The following is a 19572-nucleotide window of genomic DNA, read 5'->3' as shown; positions in this document are numbered from 1 at the left end:
CCTGCCCAAGATTATTGAAATTGCTGACTCTATCCAATTAGCAACTGGTAAATATTTTAGCTTTAATGAATTTGGTTAATGACACTTTGTTTGGTGGCCATTTCAACAAACTGTCAGTCACAGTTTGCCTTTACCTTTGAAGGGGCATAATAAATCTTTACCCAGACACTCCTGGAGTGCCTGCACAATGTTGCCATTGCAGAGTCTTTGCAGACAGGATCTTAGGTGCACCTGACTTTTCCTGGGAGCACAGTGGTGATGTTACATTGAGGAATCCTCCACCAAAGAGAGTCACTAGACACATTTACTCGGGACAAATATTCACAAAGGAACTCACAAAAAGAGGATGGGCCATTCATTGTCCCACACATAGTACAAGTCACCTCAGTTAAATTCCTGAAATTATCTGGCAATCTGAGGACCAATCCATCCCCGACACCGTTAAGAAACAGCTACTGGTCCTTTCAGTACCCATAATATTAGAAGAGGTCCAACATCTTTTAGGCCTTTTTGGGTTCTGGAGACCGCATATTTCTTATATAAATTTTACTTAAGATGACTTTTGCTGTTACTTGCAAACCGGCCCACCTTGAATGGGACCCCTCCCCTCAACAAAAGGCTCTACAATCTCTCCAAATTGCAATCCAACGGACACTCCCATTCATGCCCTGCAGGAATTCCTTCATTCCAGAGGCTTTAACAACCTTCTTTCATGACTCCTGCAGTCTCCGGACCACTCAGGATGGCCCACTCCCTTCAAGGTTATTCCATCCTCCCTGTGAATCGTCAAAGGAACCAATCACATCTGGACATATTGAGCCTCAGAAGTTCTCTAGGCTGGTTGTAGGCCTTGAATAAACAATTATGTACAGCAGCTTATATTATAAAAGCATTTTATTGAACACACTCTGGAGGTAGTCAGAACCAGAACAAAATTGAGGGCTGGGTGGGAACTCTGTTTTCATAGTTTGGATACTGGAAAACTTTGGATTTTTCTCTCATCAAGGATCATGCTGTAGAGACTTAAATTTAGGCCGATTTGAAGCAGAACTTAGGATCACCGCATAGGAGACTAGATATCGGGCCTTTCCCGGGATGGAAGACTGTGATTCTGCAATCGGCATGGTCTAGACTACACTCCAGTAAAAGAGAAAACTTGGCTTGGCAACCACCTAGAAGAGGCAGTCACCAGGGGCCGGTTGCTGCCCTTGGGAGGCAGACTTGCAGCAGGCGCTTAACTCTTGTAGCTCTTCCGGGAGGAGGAGGAGGTGGTGGAGACAAATTTGACGCTGGAGCTGCTGCCCCCACTTCCGCTGCCAAAGCCCACCCCCATGCCTCGGCCACTGCTTGAACTGAAGCCAGAACCCCCTGCACTGAGCAAACTGCCTGTGCCGGCGCCCCCACTGCTGCTGGAGTAGAAGCTGCCACCGCCGCCGCCGAGGCCGCCGCCGAGACCACCGCCGAGGCCGCCGCCGAGACCACCGCCGAGACCGCCGCCGCCTCCGAGACCACTACCGAAGCCGTAGCCGCCGCCGCCGCCGCCACCACTTCCGTAGCCAGAGGAGACGCTGCTCGTGACCACAGCTGCAGAGAAAGGAGGGAGAACTTGGTGAGACCAAATGTCAGATTGATCCTACTGGTCCAATTTATTTGATCCTGCTAGTTGTTATCACGGTATCTGGCCATTTTTACAGAGCAGCAAATGAGGCTCCGAAAAACTAAGTCATTTAGTTAAGGTCCCTAACAGAAGGCTGGTGAATATAGTAGGCAAAGAATGGTGCTAAGTTGGGGGTGGGGTGCAGGGCGGCCAGGTGCAATATGTGTAAGATACAGAGCCGCCCTTTAAGAGATAAGACAGGAGCCACATTGCTTCCTGTCTCAATCTGTGTCCTGCCCCCTCCTCTGAGTGTATTCAATAACCATATATTGGGATGGGAATGTCTGGAATCTAGAAATAGCAGGATTCTGAGTTGACACCAAATAGCATATATTATCATTGTTAATGTCTCTTTAAAGTTACTTACAGATATTGACTGGTCCAACTCCTTCTCCACTCAGTCTGAAAGAGGAACAATTGAAATGAGAGTTAAAAACTCCCCCAAAGACAATGCCTAGAGTCCTGTTTAAGGCTTGATCTGGGAAGCAAGGAGCTTGCATGCACACACACACAAAAGTAAAAATAAATGAAAAATAAAAAATAACCTGCTTAAATTAGAGAAAGAGATAGTCCTCTGAAGGGACTTTGCAAAGAAGAGGACCTGACCTAGAAACAGGTTATCAGAGGGAGATTATAATTCACATTCTCCTCCACCCATTATGTGGAAAGCATGAGTAAGAGACTGGGAACTGCGAATATGTCTGAAGCAGTTTTTGCCTTGCAGGGGCTTACATTTTATGAAAGGACTTGGCATGGACAGAAATACTTCTAACAGAAAGTAGGCAGTGAGCAGTAGAAGACTGAAGAAAACAGTAGTTTGAGAACCCAAAGGCAGGTGAATTTAACTCAGCTGGAGTAATCATGAAAGGCTTCCTGAAGGAAGAGGAACCTGAAGAATGGAGAAGACACGTGTTGTCTAGTTGTTTGAAGGAGAGGCAGTATCCAAAAATACTAATAGTGGGAATAAGGTTAGAAAAGTGAATTGAGACCATATTGTGTAGGTCAGCTTTATGCCCAGGTATTGGATTGACTCCAGATTAATGATAGATAATCATCATGCACAAGATAGTGGTCACTTGTGTGTGTGTTTGACACCTGGTAGTGGAGAAGAAGCTCCATGGATCAAATGGGAGGCCATCCCACACTTGTGATGTCAGCCCTATGTTGCCCACCTGCACTCCTCGCCCTCCAGCAGCTTCCTGTAGGTGGCAATCTCCACGTCCAGGGCCAGCTTGGTGTTCATCAGTTCCTGGTACTCGCGCAGCAGCCGGGCCATATCCTGCTTGGCCTTCTGCAGGGCATCCTCCAGCTCGGCCAGCTTGTTCCTGGCGTCCTTCAGGGCCAGCTCCCCACGCTGCTCAGCATCAGCAATGGCGTTCTGCAGGTTGGCGCACTACAGAGGGAAAGGAAGAAAAGTCAGGACAGTTTAGTAGTGAGCTGGGCCTGCGGTATCTCTTTCTGAGTTTCCAGAGAGAAGCTAGAACATTTGTTCTGGTCACTACAGATGGGAAAGCATTGAAATGCTGGTACTTGTTTCAGCTTTGTATGTGTGTGTGCCTATTTAGAAGAAGTGAAACAAAGTAGGTCTCCCTTTCAGAGCTCAGCCCTCTCCTACTCACCCCCCATCCCCTGCCTTCTTCTGATTTCTCCTTACCTGCTTCTTGACATTGTCGATCTCTGCTCTCAGCCTCTGGATCATCCGGTTCATCTCAGAGATCTCATGCTTGGTGTTGCGAAGATCATCACCATGCCGGCCAGCTGTCTGCTGCAGCTCCTCGTACTGGGGCCAGCAGGAAAGAGGAAGGGTTCCATTTATATGATGGTGGAAACACTTTCCCAACATTCACAGGCCAGAGCTACCAAAAGGTGGCAAGTGGTGTAGTTATCTGAGGCCTGAGGCTGGTTTAGACTTTATCAGTGTGGATCTGATCTTAGATAATTTCCTGTTTAGTGCCTTTGCTGTCCTGGAGACACTGACATGATATTCAGGGTGAGACTCTTCTTAAGGTTCTTAAATTTATGTGGCAAAGGCACATGTGAATGTTCTCATAACTCAACCAAAGAGGCTTCCACAGGTTTCATTAGCCCCATCATTAGCATTTTGTTATGGCCTGGAATCCTAGACAGGTGCCCAACCCCTTACTCAGGACACCGCAGCACCCACCTTGGTCTGGTACCAGGACTCAGCTTCCGTCCGACTGCGGTTGGCAATGTCCTCATACTGGGCCTTGACCTCGGCGATGATGCTGTCCAGGTCCAGGCTGCGGTTGTTGTCCATGGAGAGGACCACAGAGGTGTCGGAGATGTGCGTGTGCATCTGGGACAGCTCCTGCAAGGAAACCGGAAGTCAGTCATCTGATTCTGTGCTATCCTATATCCTATGCCACTCCAATACTCTGCTCATGGTGGTGTGTCAACTTGAGAAAAATAACAGCCACCTACATCAAATGGTTAATAAATAATCAAAACCATTATTAAATCTATTTTTAAAAACTTTAACAACACTGAACCTCCATGAAATCTCTATTATGTAACCTCTCAGATGTGACTCTTGGGTCATAACTTATTTCAAAAGAATCCAGTGGACTGCTCTGCCATGCTGGGACGAAACAGAGAGGGGGAGGTTTGGGAAAGGTGTACTGTGTCTCAGATAACTCACTCTAAACCTCACTCAGCAAAATGACCATTGAAGTCTTCTGCTTTAAATCTGACTTTGTTTTTTAAGGATTGGCTTTGTAAGTAATGAAGTGTGAGTAGTACTAAAGGGATAGGAAAGACAATGATGTGTCCACAGCTTAGGAGCCAGTGGAAGTCACTTCATCCTGGATACCCTAACCCCTGGTGGTGTCCCAGTGACCGTCTTTCTGGAACCTGAACAGGGGGCATTTCTTACCGCCTCAAAGAACATCTTCAAGAAGTTGATCTCATCCATCAATGCATCGACCTTGGCCTCTAACTCCACTTTGCTCATGTAGGCGGCGTCCACATCCTAGAGAAACAGGGATGGTTGGCTCTGTACCCAATTTCCATCCTGACATAAATGAAGGACACCTTAAGAGAGCATAGCCATAGGCAACAGGCTCTCTTCTACCCACGCACCTTTTTCAGCATCACAAACTCATTCTCAGCGGTGGTACGCTTGTTGATTTCATCTTCATACCTGGGGTAAAAGGCATGGCAAGTGCATATTAGAAAATGAGGGACAGGTGAGGCCTGGGGTATTTATTGTATAAAATCAACTACGAGCCTACTTTCTCGCTGGGAAGGGGCTCCTCTTCTCACCCATGAAGGCAGAGAGAGGGAGGGGGCACTGGTGGTGTGAGCCCCTGGGCAAGGTCCTCACTCACTAGGTTACTGTGTTCTCTTTAACTGCCCACCAGATAATCATTCTGTTATTGCTGTAATTCAGTTGCTTGAAGAATAGTCCTATAAAAAAACCTGTGCTGTTTCTTCCCAACTGCACATCTAGTCTATTTCTTCAATGCTCTTTGTTTTTAGCTTTCACAGCCCTTAAAAAAGGAAAAAAGAAAAAGAAAAACCAACAACCTAGTTGCTGGTTCTTAAGGACTAGCGGAATTATTTGAGCCACCGAGCTGAGTTATGTCATCAGTTCCCACTTCAGAGGGAATCCATCAAAAAGCCTCAGTGCACTGGGCAGTGTACTCAGTGCACTGGGGAGGAAAGTCCCAAAGAGCAGGGATTACACTGCTTAGAGATTTCCCCAGCTGGTACCAGAGGCATCAAGCTTGTTGCTCTGGCTGGTGGCTAAGCACCTTGCACAGGGGCTGAGCTTGGGGATGGAACTTTCTAAACATAAACCTGGATTTTATTTTAGCACTTCAGGTGTCCATGGGAGGCATATGTGTCTAGCCCGTGGGGAAGGCATAAGTAGTAGTCTGGTTATAAAGTACATCTGGTGCCAAGAATATCGCCAGCCTCTGTCTCCACTCCACCCCAACTCACTTGTTCTTGAAGTCCTCCACCAGGTCCTGCATGTTCCTCAGCTCTGAGTCCAGGCGGCCTCTCTCCCCAAGGACGCTGTCCAGCTGTCTCCTAAGGTTGTTGATGTACTGCTCGAACAGGGGCTCCAGGTTCTGCCTCACAGTCTTGGTGCCCTGCTCCTGGAGCAGGGTCCACTTGGTGTCCAGGACCTTGTTCTGCTGTTCTAGGAAGCGCACCTGGAAGGGACAGAGTTTAAAGATAGGGAAACCTAGATATCATGTTTTGGTGATCCTCACCAGTTTTTCTCCCTTCTCATGCTGTCCCCCTAAAACTTTCCCATATGCAGTGCCTGTCCCTGGGTCCTGGAGGGGAGGTACAGAGTGAAACACCTAACCTCTCTCTTCTGGGGAAACAGCACGTATCCAGGGCACAGATGGCACTGGGCTCGGCTGGGTGGAGTGTGGCCCAGTGTAGTGGTGGCTGTGAAGCCACTCAGGCTACTGCCCAATGAACTCATCCACCTTTCTATGCTCTCGGCCCCGACACATGAAGCACAGAATTCATCTCTTTGCCCAACAGTAATCAAGGAGCCCTTATGGGGTAATCTCTGACTAGGAAGAACTAAGATCTTGTCTTCCAAGCTGTCATTCTAATTAGGAAAGCAACCACAAATCTGGGACAGAAACAAATAGAAAAACATTTACTGCAAACTATGATGGTATTTGCACAAAGTCAGGAAATGTTCCTCTTCCTACCTTTTTTGTTATTGGTTCCACACCCACAGTAGTTTTTCACAAAGGATCACGGCTCACCTTGTCGATGAAGGAGGCGAACTTGTTGTTGAGGCTCTTGATCTGCTCCCGCTCCTCAGTCCGCACTCGCTGGATGGCAGGGTCGATTTGCAGGTTGAGGGGAGTCAGGAGACTCTGGTTGACAGTGACCTCTTGGATGCCTCCAGGAGGACAGACGGGGAAGCCAGGGCCCCCAAAGCCACCTCCAAAGCCACCACCTCCACCACCAAGTCCAAATCCAGCACCTCCACCAAGCCCAAATCCACCACCTCCACCAAGCCCAAAGCCACTACCAGCTCCACCACCTAAGCCAAATCCGCTCCCAGCTCCACCTCCAAAGCCATAGGCACCACTGGCACCAAATCGGTTTCTGTAGCTGCCACCACCAGTGCTGATGGAGATCCTCTTGGAGCCCCCCAGGTTGTAGAGGCTCCGGCTGCCATAGCCGCCTCCTCCACCAGCACCCCCAAGGCTGATCCTGCCAAAGCCGCCACCACCACCCCCAGCTCGGGACACAGAGGTGAAACTGGTGCGAGAGACAGATGGGGTGATGGCAGAGGCAGCGCTGAAGCTACGGCCTCCCCCACTCCGGAAGGACACACTCGACTGGCGAGACATGACGGCTTGTTCCTGGTGGAGCAAGGCGATTGGGAGGTGCTGGAAAGAACAGAGCTCAGCAGGATGCAGAAGGTGGCTCTGTTACCCGGGGCCTGCAGTCCCCCCTTTTATCCTCTAGAACAGGGCTGGGCGGGATCGTTGCCGAGCTGTGAAATGATTAAGTGGGCCGGGCACGCCTGGGGGGCAGCTGTGAGCTCACCGTCACACCTGCACAGTAGTGTGGAGTGCAAACACTTTCTTCCTGGCAGGCTCTGATCAGTTAGGAATAACCTTGCCTTGCAGCACTGATGCCTTGGCAGCAATTTGCACTTCCCCATAGGGGCCCAGGGTTGTGAGCAGCCCAAGAAGGATGCCAGGGAGCAAGGGCGCATTTGGCCAATGTCCCGAGGGGTCTTTACAGGACCAGGGATGTTATCAACCATCCCATCACAGTGCACACTGTCCGTGAGTGGAAGACAAAGTGAGTCCCTGTAGGTGGTGATCTGCCCTTCTCACTCTTCTAGACAGGCGGTTGCTGCAAGGATTTTGAGTTCTTGGAAGGTAACTATGGCTTGATATCTCAGTTACGAACCAGAGGGGGAAATAGATCAATCCTTTACTGCAGAACTTCCTTTCTTGGGGGAGGCACAGTTATCCCCGAAACCAGGGGAAGATTCTCCTATGAGGTTCGGGCCGGAAAGGCTCTCTAATTCCCAAGCTCCAGAAACAGAGAAAATGAGCACACACAGCCCCTGATCTATACCACTCTGCTCTCTGCAGGGGCAGACCTATCCCTCCACAGCTCCTCCTCACTTGGCATTTTCTGTGATGTTTGACCTTTTCTCCTTGCTCTTGGGCCTGGGCAGAACACTGCAGAGATGATTGAGTCCAGGGGTCCCCGCAATTCCTCACAAAAGTCCTGAGACTCAACCTGGCAGCCCTGTCCCTCTTCAGGGGGAGTTTCTCTGCCCATCCCCCGGCCCCCAGGTGTGTTCCAGCAAGCCCGTGGTTATTCCACTAGACAAGAAATGAGTCATCGTGTATCTGTTGATACAGGCTGAGGGCTGCCACAAACACATACCTGCAGGAGCTTCTAATCTCATCAGGAACGTGTTGAGAATCCACTGGCCTGTTATAACGGAGAACCGCCCGCTCCAAGCAGCGGGAACTGCTGTGTTTTCTCTGGGCTCTGGCCCAAAGTCTCCTTCAGGGCCAGGGGAATGGAAAGCCGAATTCTAAGTCTATGGATTGTCCTGCCAGCAAGACTAGACAGAGCAGGTTAGGGAGACTGGGGAGCTGGTATAACAATCTGCTCCAGTTGTTTTAGGGAAGCCCCTTGTAAGATCGTCTGCAAAGCTTTCTTGGGTGGACTGTGTTACCAGGTGGTGGAGAGGGGGGTCTGGTCAGGCTTTGGCAAATGTCTGCTCTAAACCACACCCCCTCTTTTTGGCTGCAGACTTGAGTAGAGCCACCTCTACTTCCCCCCAAAAGGAGCAGGACTCTCAGGGAGTACTTGAGCCACCAAGAGCTATGGGGGGCACCCCCGGGCTGGGGATGGAGGTAGGGGTGGGGTAGGAATGGCTTTGAAGCCTCGGGGCTGAAGGGCTACATTTTCAAGAGTAAAGGAGTGAAGACCCAGCCTGAGCTCTGGGATCTCTAGTCAGGGCCTGTCGTTGGCCTCAAGGAAGCCACGGCTGTGGGAAAATGACTTGAAGCTGCTGGGGATTTGATTGCTCACCAGAGGCTGTGCTGAGAAAGCAGTGGACAGGTAAATCCAGACAGACAGATTGATGGCCAGAGCTGGTCTTACAGCTTCTGGGCAATATGGTTTGGGAGGCTTCCCTGCCAGGAAAATTTCTGAGACTCTCGGAGATGAATTTTACTGAGTTCACCAATTTTACACTTTGATGCCTCTCAGGGAACAGATGTGAGTGTCTTGGGGGCCCTGAGACATATTGGGGGGCCCTCAGCCTTTGTTAGAACATATCCAAGCTTGAGGCAGGTGTCTGGGGATTCCTAGCATGAGTTTTCCCTCTCCACTAGAAGATTGCCACCAGGGTATGTCCCCTCGCACGCAGGCCCTGGGTATAGTCCCTGCGGCGTTTGGGGAAGCTCCACCCTTCTTGAGATACTGGGACATTGTCTTCTCTCCAGTCCCACTGTGTTGTGGAAGAGAAGGACTTGGTGGAACAGGAATGCATTCTGGCTGGTCTGAGAATCACTGGAGTGTGCCAAACTCAGATTCAGATGCCAGGGACCAGTGGTGTGTGGGTGGCAAGTAACTGTGGCAAGAAATGTTTGGGTGCCTTCTGAGGGGGAGCACTCTTCTTTCCAGCTTTGTAAGAACCCTCCCCCAGCAGGCAGGGCAACCCCTCCCACAGTGCTAGACCTGGACAGCTGTGAACAATGGAAGTGCTTCCCTGGGGGAGCCAGGCACCAGCACACCGCAGTGTGGGAGAGCCCCACCCCAGCCTGGAATGTCACTGTGGCGGGAAGAAAGGAGATTACACAGAGCTCACTGAGCGTTTCTACCGAGTGCCCACAGAGGGAATTACCAAGACTTGGCAGGACACATTACTTAGCTTCATCAGGCATTGTTTTTCCCATCCACAAAAATGAGTGCAAGGTTAAGTGAGCTGTAGTGGTCGGCCCTGCTGGTCTCCCTGGCAGAGGGGTGGCAGGGAAGACTGTTTTGGCCTCCCTCACAGAGGTGTGCAGGGGAGGAGACTAGCGGCAGTGTTTCTAAACAGGGACGCACCTCCCATACCAGGCAGGGAGCAAGTGAGTCCAGGTGCCCATGGGGCAAGGATTAGGCAAAACCTGCAGCAAAGCCCAGGGCCCCCTCATAGGAGCTCCCATGGTAATCTGCATGCCTTAATAGAAGAGCTATAGAATAGAACATATTCAGTAACACACCTATTTAATAGAAGATGATTTGCACATGTCTTCTAGGTCTCACAGGAAAATACACTTCCCAGTGTGAGGAAACATACCCTACTCACCCTCACATCGCCGCACACGCAGCCCAGCCTTGCCCACTGGAGGTGCTCAGCACTCTTTGAATTAAACTGACAGACATAAGATCATTTCCCTCTACTCCTTCCCTACATCTTTGTGTGAGGCCCTCCCCAGTCCCATGCTGATTTCCAGTCTTGTACCCCTGCTTCTGTCCCTGAATCTATATCTTGAGAGCAAGTCTTCTGTCCCCTTCGGCCTGGGCACCCCCTGATGACAGAGTTCGTGACTCCTTATTTCTTGGACTTCCCTCCATTCCTCTCCCCCAGCCCCCTACCCCCAACCCTGAAACCATGCTGCACCTGAGCCCACGAATAGCCCCCGTGCCCTGTCCCAGCCACCACGTCTCCCTCCAGGAGAGAAAGAAAGCTGCAGTGCCCTCATCTTTGCAGACTTTTCATCCCATTCGTGTTTAGCACAAAAAGTGGGAGCCATAGCTGAGGCATGAGTCACCTGTTCCCTGGGAGATGGTTGGCTGTTCCCCGTTGGAGTGTTGAGCCAGGTTCAGCGGATGGGGAAGGGAAGGTGGAGCAACACGAGCCCCGGCAGCTCTTTGCAAAGCCCTCGCCTCAGGGGGGAGTTGGGGGAAGAATTCTACCTACAACAAACCCAGCAGGAATTCTGCCCGCACCCAGCTCTGGGTCCCAGCTTTGATCTCAGCAGGATTCTTGGGGTGGCAGTGACATAGAGAAGACCAGCCCTTTGTGGACTGGGGATCTAGGTACCCCAGCCCTCCCTCATGCACCATGCCTGGCCACGGTTGCCTTGTGGTGCTGGGAACCCCACCAGCCTCTCTAGGACTTTGAGACCCATGTGTGAAAATAGGCTGGGTGAAAACATAAATGTCCACAGTAAGGCAACCTGTGGGGCCCCAGACACATAGCCCAGCCTCTCACTGCGGTTTCCCACCATGGTGCTGAGAGAGAAGCAGTGTGCACATGCAAAAGGAAAGGGGCCTGGGCTCATTGGAGGAGGACACACAAGCTGGAATTTTTGTTTGGAGCTGGCTGGGGTTGGGCAGGAAGGGTGGGGTAAACATGCAGGGGGCTGTGTGGAGCAGCCTTGGCCCCCACCCCTCAGATTTAGCATGCGATTGGCACTTGTGGGGCGAGACTGCAGAACAGAGCTCTCAGCCTCCCTCCAACAGGTCCCTGCAAGTCTGGGGAATGTTCATTTCTCATCTGAAGGTGTTTTGCCAATGGCATACCAAAGTCTTTGAAAATCCCCCTTGGTTGATTGAAACTATGGGCTGGAAATCAACAAATACTTAGAGGGACTTTAAAAAAGGATACACAGCAAATGTCTCAGATCTTTGCTTCCTCATGGAGGGTAGTATGATTTTTAATTTTCTAATTTAATCTTTATTGTATTTTTTCCCTTTACCATTTAGTCCCCTTATACTCCCCTGCCCCAGCAGTCACCACACTGTGGTTCATGTCCGTGAGTCCTTTTTCTTTTTTGCTCAGTCCCTCCATCCCCTAACCTCCTGCTCTCCATCTGAGTCTGTCTCTCTTTTGCTTATTAGTTCAGTTTGTTCTCTCATTTCCACATATGAGTGAAATCATATGGTATTTGTCTTTTTCTGACTGGCTTATTTCACTTAGCATAATGGTCTCCAGGTCCATCCATAGTGTTGCAAAGGGTAAAATTTTCTTTCTTTTCTTTTTTTTTTTATGGCTGAGTAGAATTCCAATGTGTAAATGTCCCATAGTTGTTTTATCTACTCATCTATTGATGAGCACTTGGGCTGCTTCCATACCTTGGAGATTGTAGGTTTGATTTTTTAAAAAATAAACACTTATATAGGACTTACCACATGCTAGGTTATGTTCTGCAGACTCTGCATCTATAAATCTAAAATGGTGAGCAAGGGTTTTTGCTATTTTCTTGCATTTGCTTTGTTTCTTACACATGAGTGTGAGTGTGCCTGGTGCTGTGGAAATTTTCAGCCTTTCCCTACAATGAAGAGGCAGGGACATGATTCATGTATACCAAACTTCTATGCTTATGGTGCCGGAGGTAGACAAGGGAGCACATTTGCATTCTTAGCCTGCTCCTGTTCCTTTCCTCTCTGCCCCTTTCTACAGCCACAGGAGCCACAACTAGGGATGGGAAGATGGAGACAGAGACTGGAGCTGCCCTCTCGGAGTCTCTGCTTGGCACACCATGTCCTCGTCCTGAGTAGCTAAGACAAAATGCAGGGGATGGAGTCTGGTTTCCATCTGACTTTCTTTTCAGCTTTGGGTGAGCTCCAGTTCCATGGGGTGAGTCAGTGCAGGCAGTGATAAGACGATGAGGAAGGAAAGAGGCAACTGTGCTGAGGCGGGAAATGTTACCACTCCCAGGACCAGCCTCAGAACACCTGGAGGCAAACGAACAGCTTCCAGGGCTCAGCTGCACCTTCCTCTCCACATCTCATAGTCACATAGACCACTGGCCTTGATCACTGTCCACTGGGACCGACAGTCACTGTCAAGGGCTTGTGAAAATAGGTTAGCTGTTTCCAAGAGAGACACAACATCAAAGGCAACTGAAGTAAGAGGGAGGTGTGTTTTCAGCAACTGTGGAGTGCCATGCACTGAGCTGCCACAGTGGGGGTACAGTAGTGACAGGGACAGGCCTGTGGTGGGTAAGGAAGGGTCTGAGGACAGGGCTGGGTTTCCTCCTCCATCTCCTTTCCAGTCCCAGCACAGTAACCCACACCATTTGCCTGGTGACAGGGGTGGACATGCAAAAGTTTGTTCTGACTTGGTTTTAGGAAAAAACTCAGTGCCCAAAGCCATCCAAGGCAAGCCTTGACCTCTTCCCTATGGGAATCTTCTGATTTTGATTCCTCCCCACCCTGTCCCAGATATGTCCAGATGTCCCTCAGTGATTTGTTCATTAGGAGGAGGCTGAGTTCAGAGAGGTAAAGTCTTAACCCCAAATCCCTCAGCAAGGCAGGGTTAGAGCCAAGACTAGATCTGGTCCTGTTCTGCACACCATCCATTACCCTGCAGTGGATGGCTAAAAAAAGCCCTTGCCTGGGCTCTTTAAAGCAAGAGCCATTTACGTCTCACTCTAAGGCTGCATGTCTCTGTCACCTTCGGAGAATCATTTCCTAATGTCTGCGTGTGTCAGATGGCTGACCAGTAGCTGTCATGATGATGTGGTTTCACTGCTCCCCCCCACACACACACTCCCTGCCTGAAGCCCTGAGAATTTCTGGCATTGACCCTGGCCTTTCCAGGGTGGAGACTAGTGTCTGAGCCAAAGTCAGAACCAAGGCCTTTTCCCCCAAGACTCTTGCCTGTGCCAGGCCACCAGGTCCCACCAGCTTGTGGGTGCTGAGACAAGTGGGAAGAGGAATGGGGTGATGGAAACCCTCTTCTGCCTTGCCCCTCTCCCCACTCCCTAATCCCACCAATTGATAAAAGGAGTGATAATTGACACGACTCCATTGGCCTGTTTCCAGAGCCCCACCGTGAAACCCAAATCCTCTGAAACAGTTTTCAAGGGCTCCCATCGTCCCTCCTTCCACTTACCGGTCCCTGGGTTTCCATGGCTGGTCAGCCGCAGCTCTGCACCTGTAGTGGAGGGGTCCATTTGCACTGCCACCCCAGGGTCTACCCACTCCCTGCTATCACGCTGGGCAGGAGGGCAGTTACTCTGAGTGCTGGCTTTGTCACTCTCTGTCTCTGTTTCTCACTCTCCCTCTGTCTGGGCCCTCCTGCTACAAAACGTGAGGCAAAGACCCAGAGTCCTTCTCAGGTACTCTCTTCCAAATGGGTGAGGAGATGTGTCTGACAATGGGTGGACAGGGCACCTCTCTGAAACTCTGAACTTCCCATAATCCCAAAGCAGCTTAAGACATGATACGGGTCAGTGACTAGCACGTGCTTTGTGGCATGACAGCAGACAGTAACAACAGCCATTCTCACGTAGTTCTGACAGTGTGCCAGGCATGGTTCTGGATATTAACTCATTTAATCTTTACAGCTTCATGAGATGGACCTATTATCATCCCTGTTTTACAGATGAGGAAACTGAGGGCAGAAAGGTTAAGTAGCTGGTAAGTGACAGAGCCTAGACATGAACCCAGGCAAGTGTAGCTCCAAAAGCCCTTGTCTTCACCATTGTTGACAGTCTGGTTGTAGACCCATGACCCTGACTTGACCTTGAGGAGAAGGACTTCAGCAGTGGCTCTGGACTCCAGCCAGCCTGGGAGGGCAGCGAACACAGAGGGCTGTGGATGCCATTAAGCAGTCAGTGTGTCTCAGCATCTTCCAGCAACCCTGAGGAACAAAACACTTTACCTTGAGTGAAGATAGCGAGGTGGATCCTTGGGGAGACCTCTCCCCTTTCCAGACAGTCAGAACCCATGGGCTCTGGAGAAAACTCTAGTGGATTGTGGTCATTCTATACTACATTTCTAAGGGGTGAACATTAGAGAACACCTACTGTCACTCCTCTCCCTTCTTCGCTGGCGCCACACACAGGGCAAAGGCCTAGGTGCCTCTTCCAGGTGGCCAAGAAGTGTCTGACAGCTGCTCCCCCAACACTTCACCTGTGGTCCAGAATCTTGGTTAAGGCTTCAGATTTTCTTTCTAGTTCTCATCTCCCCCTCCCCCAAACTCCCTATGGCCAAGACAGCCAGACAGGGTCCCATAGCACCTTGCTCTGGATAAGCAGAGGCCGAGAGCAGAAGATGATATGAGATGGCCCAGCCTGAAGGTTATTTGGAGTTTTTGGTACTTTGGGATGGGCCAAGCTACCCAGTGGCCTCCCAGGGATTAGACCAACTCCTCACATGAGGCTACACCCACTCAGAAAAGAAATTAACCCCATTTCATTCATACAGGCAGCCTCATTTTGGGGGCAATATTGGGTCTGATTTTCTCCATCCCTCTTTGACATAAGTGGCTATGGGAGTACTTACTGTGTGCTCGATATTGTGCTGAGATTTAATAAGCATTGTCTCATTTACTACTCATATCATCCAATGGTAATAATGCATTTTTATTATCCCTATTTTCTGAAGCTCAGAAAGGATGTGTCTTATCTAAAGTCACAGAGCTAATGTGTTGAACCTGATATTTGACCCCAGGTCTGGCTGTTCCTAGAGCCTATGTTCTCAACTAAAACATAAGTGGTAGTTCCCAGGGCACCTTGAGGAGCCCAACACCCTGATAATCTCCACCAACAGCCCAGACACCAAAGTTTCATCAACCAAATAGACCACCTACATGAGAACAGTGTGCTCCTCTGCAAACCAGCTTTGAGATGGTCTGCCACTCCATTGCCTTTTTCTAATTAGATCCCAACCTCTAAACCCCAGGCCCTACCCATGAAGAAATTCTAAAGGTACTGTTAGGGCCATCAATACCATGACGACCCCGCAAGATGGAACTTCATACATCTCTGGATTTCTGAGTCCTGAGTGTTCTCCACTTAGCCATCAACCTTCCCAGGCTGGGCATGTACCAAGGAGTGAACAAGAGCTCCATTCACAGTGGCCTTTTTCCCACACCCCACCCCCACCTAGCCCTGCTTCCTTCCTTAGCAGCCCAGGGCTCCCAAACAATTTCTGAGTGTCCAAAGGCCTTGTCTTATCCATCAGCCTCCTCAACCTCCAGGCCTTCCCCACAAGGGGAAGCCTCACCATCCAGAGCTAGGAAAACCTTCAGTGGCTATCCATGCCTCACAGCCAAAACATCATGACTTACACAGCCTCTTGGGCACTCTCCAGCCGCCAGCTGACCGGGGCAACCCAGAGGGCTGGTACTAGCAATGGCCTCCTGCAGGTTGGCACACTGCCCCCAGCAGAGAACAATAACATGTTATAGTCTGCAAGATCTCAGACATAACATGGCTTCATTGTTCTGAGTCTGGAAAATGATCTCACATTAACCCTGAGAACTGAGGTTATCTCCAGGCCCTCAGTGAAACACAGCCCTCCTTTGCTCAAGAACACATAGTAGCTACCTATTAGTTTTATACTTACCCTCTCATTCCTCTGGGTCCCCATTTCTCACTATCCCTCCTACCATTTATGATAGAAGAATAATGGCCCCAAAGATATCCAAACCTAATCCCTAGAACCTGTGGGTATGTTTTGCTACATGGCAAAAGAAAATTGAGGCTGCAGAAAGAATTAAGGTTGCTAATCAGTTCATCTTAATTAAAATAGGAGAATTATCCTAGATTATCTAAGTGGGTCCAATGTAATCCCAAGGATCATTAAACATGAAGAGAGGCAGAGGAGGAGGTCAGAGCGATGCTGTGTTTGAAGAACTTGACTGTTGTCAATTTTGAAGAAGGGAGAAAGGGACTATGAGCTAAGGAATGGAGGCAGGCAGCCTCTAAGAGCTGGAAAAAAACAAAAAACAGAAAACAAACAAACAAAAAAGAAAACAGCTTCTATAGAGCTTCTAGAAGAAATACAGCCTTGTCAACACCCTGATTTTAGCCCAGTGATATTTGATTCAAATTCTGATCTCAAGATCTCTGAGATAGTAAATTTGTGTTTTGGTCATTTGTTAGCACAACACCAGGCAATATACACATGGTCTCTATCCATAGTCTGCTTTGGCCAAGGGAATCTACTCTGTATCCTCCACACCCAGGTTACCCTCTCTCTACCTCTCTTCCCTGCTTCATCAACCCAGCCCTGCCTTCTGAATTCTGCTCCTCACAGCTACCTTCCAAAAGCTGCCCACTGTAGAAGCTCACCTTCCATCTCATTTATGTGCCCATTTCACATGTTGTACCACCAGTCCCTGGACCAGGTCTATGAAGAGGCTACATTGACCATCTACTGGGGACCCTCTGCTGGATGCATGTTTTCCTGCCCCAGAGTCTATATGCATTCTGGGGTTTTGTCCACTGGTTTCAGTGAGAGAGTGTTCACTTTGGACTGGGTCCCTGAGTCCATCTTCCTCAGTACTGACCTTGTGCTCCTGACCTTTTTGAATTTCCCCACCCCACGGCTCAGCAGGAACAGTGTCCATTATGAACTGACAGGTGCAGGTGTTCCCTTCTTTGGCTGAGGGTGGGAAGAACTCAGGCTGGAATCAGACCCATCCTTTGGTTACTACTTGATGAGAGTGAGCCATCAAACCCATGCCTGCTCCATCCTGGGGCATGGCCTCTTAGGGTGGACCCAGCCTGCTTAATGACTTTGCCAGGCTTCCTTCTGTTTGTTTAAGGGGACTGGCTTCTTGGTGGCTGAATTTTCTGGCCATTTGACTTTACCCATTGCCACTTTTGTCTACTTTGGGTTCTTCCCCTATTGCTTGTTGTCAGCAATAGGTCTTCATGCTGGTGAGGCCACGAAAGGCAAAATGGTGAGGAATGCATCCTGAATGTGACACCATGGTTTGTGTCTCTCCAAGGACCTTGGCCTGGTGAACAAGTGATGACATTTCCCAGCGGTCTAGCTTCTTGTGAGGGAGGCAGTAGAAACCAGCCCCACCCTTTCCCCATACAGTCCCCAGAGGGCTCACCCCAGACAGAATGGGCTCTGTCCATCTTCCCAAAGGCCCATAGCCTTCTTGGCTGGCAAGAACAGAGAGCACTTTTTGTGTTAGAATTTTGACAGGGTCTACTCTTGAACAGATACATGCCTAATGGTTTCATCTCATAATGACCTCAGCTGGGAGAATAAATGAAAGACAACCCTTCACCTGAAAATAGCTCTGGGCTGTTCAGGACTTCTGCCCTCCCCTTCACCCTATACCCTCATGAGGGTCCCCACAGCCTGTGACCTCTCCACATCCCTCCAGGGAAATAAGCATGGGCTACACTCTTCCACTGGTGGTGGACAGCCCCAGCAGGAAGTTGAAGGAGCAGAGTAAGTGATATTTTGGGTTTGCTCCCCAAGAAAACCAATTCAGCATGGATGTTCTAACACCCAAACATCAGGTTCAGATTAGCCAGTGGGGCCCCACTTGTGAGTCAGTTGGGCAGGTACCTCCTAAGGTCTCCAGTTCCATCAATTATTTGCCTCCATCCTGGTACCAGGATTTCAGATGGGCCTCAGGCTGGGTGGAAGATTGGTCACATTCTCCATTCTTACATGCTCAGATCCAAGCTGTGGTTGCTTTCCATGGACAAGATTCCTGCCATGCTGGAGGCAAGGTTAGCATCCACAAATCTCCTGAGGGCTGAGGGAAGGAGCACCTTCTCTCACTGTTCAGTCTCTTTCACACTGCTCTCATTCAACCCACTCCCAGCAATCAGAACAGGCCTTCAGCTGGACTGTTAAGCATCTTGCCTGGGGCACATGGCTGGCTCTGGGAACACTGGCCAGAAGTCCCATGGTCACAGATACTGCCCCCCCCATCAGCCAGTCTCTGAGAACACAATAGTTGTCTCTCTTCTGCCTTCCCTCAGTGGAAGGTCACACTGCACTTGCTGGGAGGAACTAGACAGGGCGCCCTTCCCCAGCCCTACTGGAGGTCAGTGAGGGGAGCTCTCCTCTCCTCAGACCCATCAGACCATTTTCAGACAGTTCTCATAAGGAGAAGGTTCTTCCTCATCGTGAGTCGAAATTGGCCCCCTCCAGCATTCACTTCTGAGTTGTGGTTCTGCTCTATGGAGTTATGTGAAAAAGGATCAATTCCTCTTACCCTTTGGCAAAGTTTTCTATGTTTGGGGACATCTCTTAGTCCTGCCCCTTCTCTGACTCAGAGGACACTGACCCTCAGGGAGAATAATGTGGATATGTTCCAAGCCATCCACTCCACAGCAGCTTGTCCCACTGGCCCTTCTCACAGCCTCCGGAGCTGGCTGCAGCCCTCAAAGCCAGCCCAGCCCCAGGCTGAGACTCTGGCCTTTCCACTCAGTGCCTCTTTGCCCCTGACTAATATGGATACAATTCCTTAACTGTTTCCCAAACTACAATCATTCAAGTACCACTGTCATGATTTTGCCCAAATCTACAAATCACCTGTACTGTATTTTCTTTAACATTTTTTAAATTGGCTCATGTGTTTACCTAATGTATTTATTATTATAAGACAACTTTGTTAACTACTGAATGACATCACTTCGGATGCATATCCATAAAGTGCCGGGACTATGAAACAGGCTGTGATAGGGCTGAAGTGATTTCCTGTGCCAGCAGTGCTGGTTGTGTCTGCTTTGGGAAGCACAGCTTTGACTCATCTGCAGGAGTCAGCTGTGTTCCAGGCTCCCTCTCTGCTCACCTGTCCCTCTCTTCAAGCCTCTGCCCCAGACTGCTTCCTCACATGCCTGGAGAATAGAAATAGAGACTGTTCCCTGTCTCCCAGTGTCCATTCTCTAGCTGCAAGACCAGTCCTCGCTCTCTGCTCTCAGACCTCATTTCCCACCAAACAGAGCCCCCTCTGCCACACTTAGGAGGGGCAGAAGCAGGGGCAAGGGGCAATACCTGGGCTGTTTTTATCCACAGAATATACGGCTACACACCTGACCAACAAGTACACCTGACCCAGAGTCAGGGAGGTGGTGGCAAGTCCATTTCTGTAATTATATCATCAAGTGTCTGGAAACCACAAATAAGCACTTAGAAAGCCAAATTACAGTCCTTAGTGGGTGAGTGTAGCAAGC

The 19572-nt window shown here is 49.7% G+C and overlaps 1 protein-coding gene and 1 long non-coding RNA gene across 2 annotated transcripts; one reads left to right on the top strand and one right to left on the bottom strand.

Moving 5' to 3' along the window:
* Window positions 1-876: 876 nt before the first annotated feature.
* Window positions 877-7104, bottom strand: KRT5 (keratin 5). Its single transcript, XM_028532369.2, has 9 exons — window positions 6412-7104; window positions 5621-5835; window positions 4757-4817; window positions 4551-4646; window positions 3822-3986; window positions 3312-3437; window positions 2830-3050; window positions 2025-2059; window positions 877-1584 (listed from the first exon to the last, which is right to left on the bottom strand). Exons 1-9 carry the CDS (start codon window positions 7006-7008, stop codon window positions 1235-1237), a joined length of 1866 nt encoding a protein of 621 aa, XP_028388170.1. The 5' UTR covers window positions 7009-7104; the 3' UTR covers window positions 877-1234.
* Window positions 1475-16352, top strand: LOC118499078. Its single transcript, XR_004901584.1, has 3 exons — window positions 1475-1609; window positions 12090-12246; window positions 16217-16352. It is a non-coding gene; the product is annotated as an uncharacterized LOC118499078 (long non-coding RNA).
* The last annotated feature ends 3220 nt before the right edge of the window (window positions 16353-19572 follow it).

The sequence above is a fragment of the Phyllostomus discolor genome, chromosome 2, assembly GCF_004126475.2.
Source record: "Phyllostomus discolor isolate MPI-MPIP mPhyDis1 chromosome 2, mPhyDis1.pri.v3, whole genome shotgun sequence".
NCBI classification, from domain to species: domain Eukaryota; kingdom Metazoa; phylum Chordata; class Mammalia; order Chiroptera; family Phyllostomidae; genus Phyllostomus; species Phyllostomus discolor.
This window is presented reverse-complemented; position numbering and strand designations above follow the sequence as displayed.

Bases quoted from the DNA above. Each gene is read 5' to 3' on its own strand.
- KRT5 (XM_028532369.2), bottom strand. From the start codon at position 7,008: ATGTCTCGCCAGTCGAGTGTGTCCTTCCGGAGTGGGGGAGGCCGTAGC. The intron at 3,987-4,550 runs GTAAGAAATGCC...GTTTCCTTGCAG, and splicing joins TGAAGATGTTCTTTGAGGCG to GAGCTGTCCCAGATGCACAC. The intron at 1,585-2,024 runs GTAAGTAACTTT...CTTTCTCTGCAG, and splicing joins AGTTGGACCAGTCAATATCT to CTGTGGTCACGAGCAGCGTC.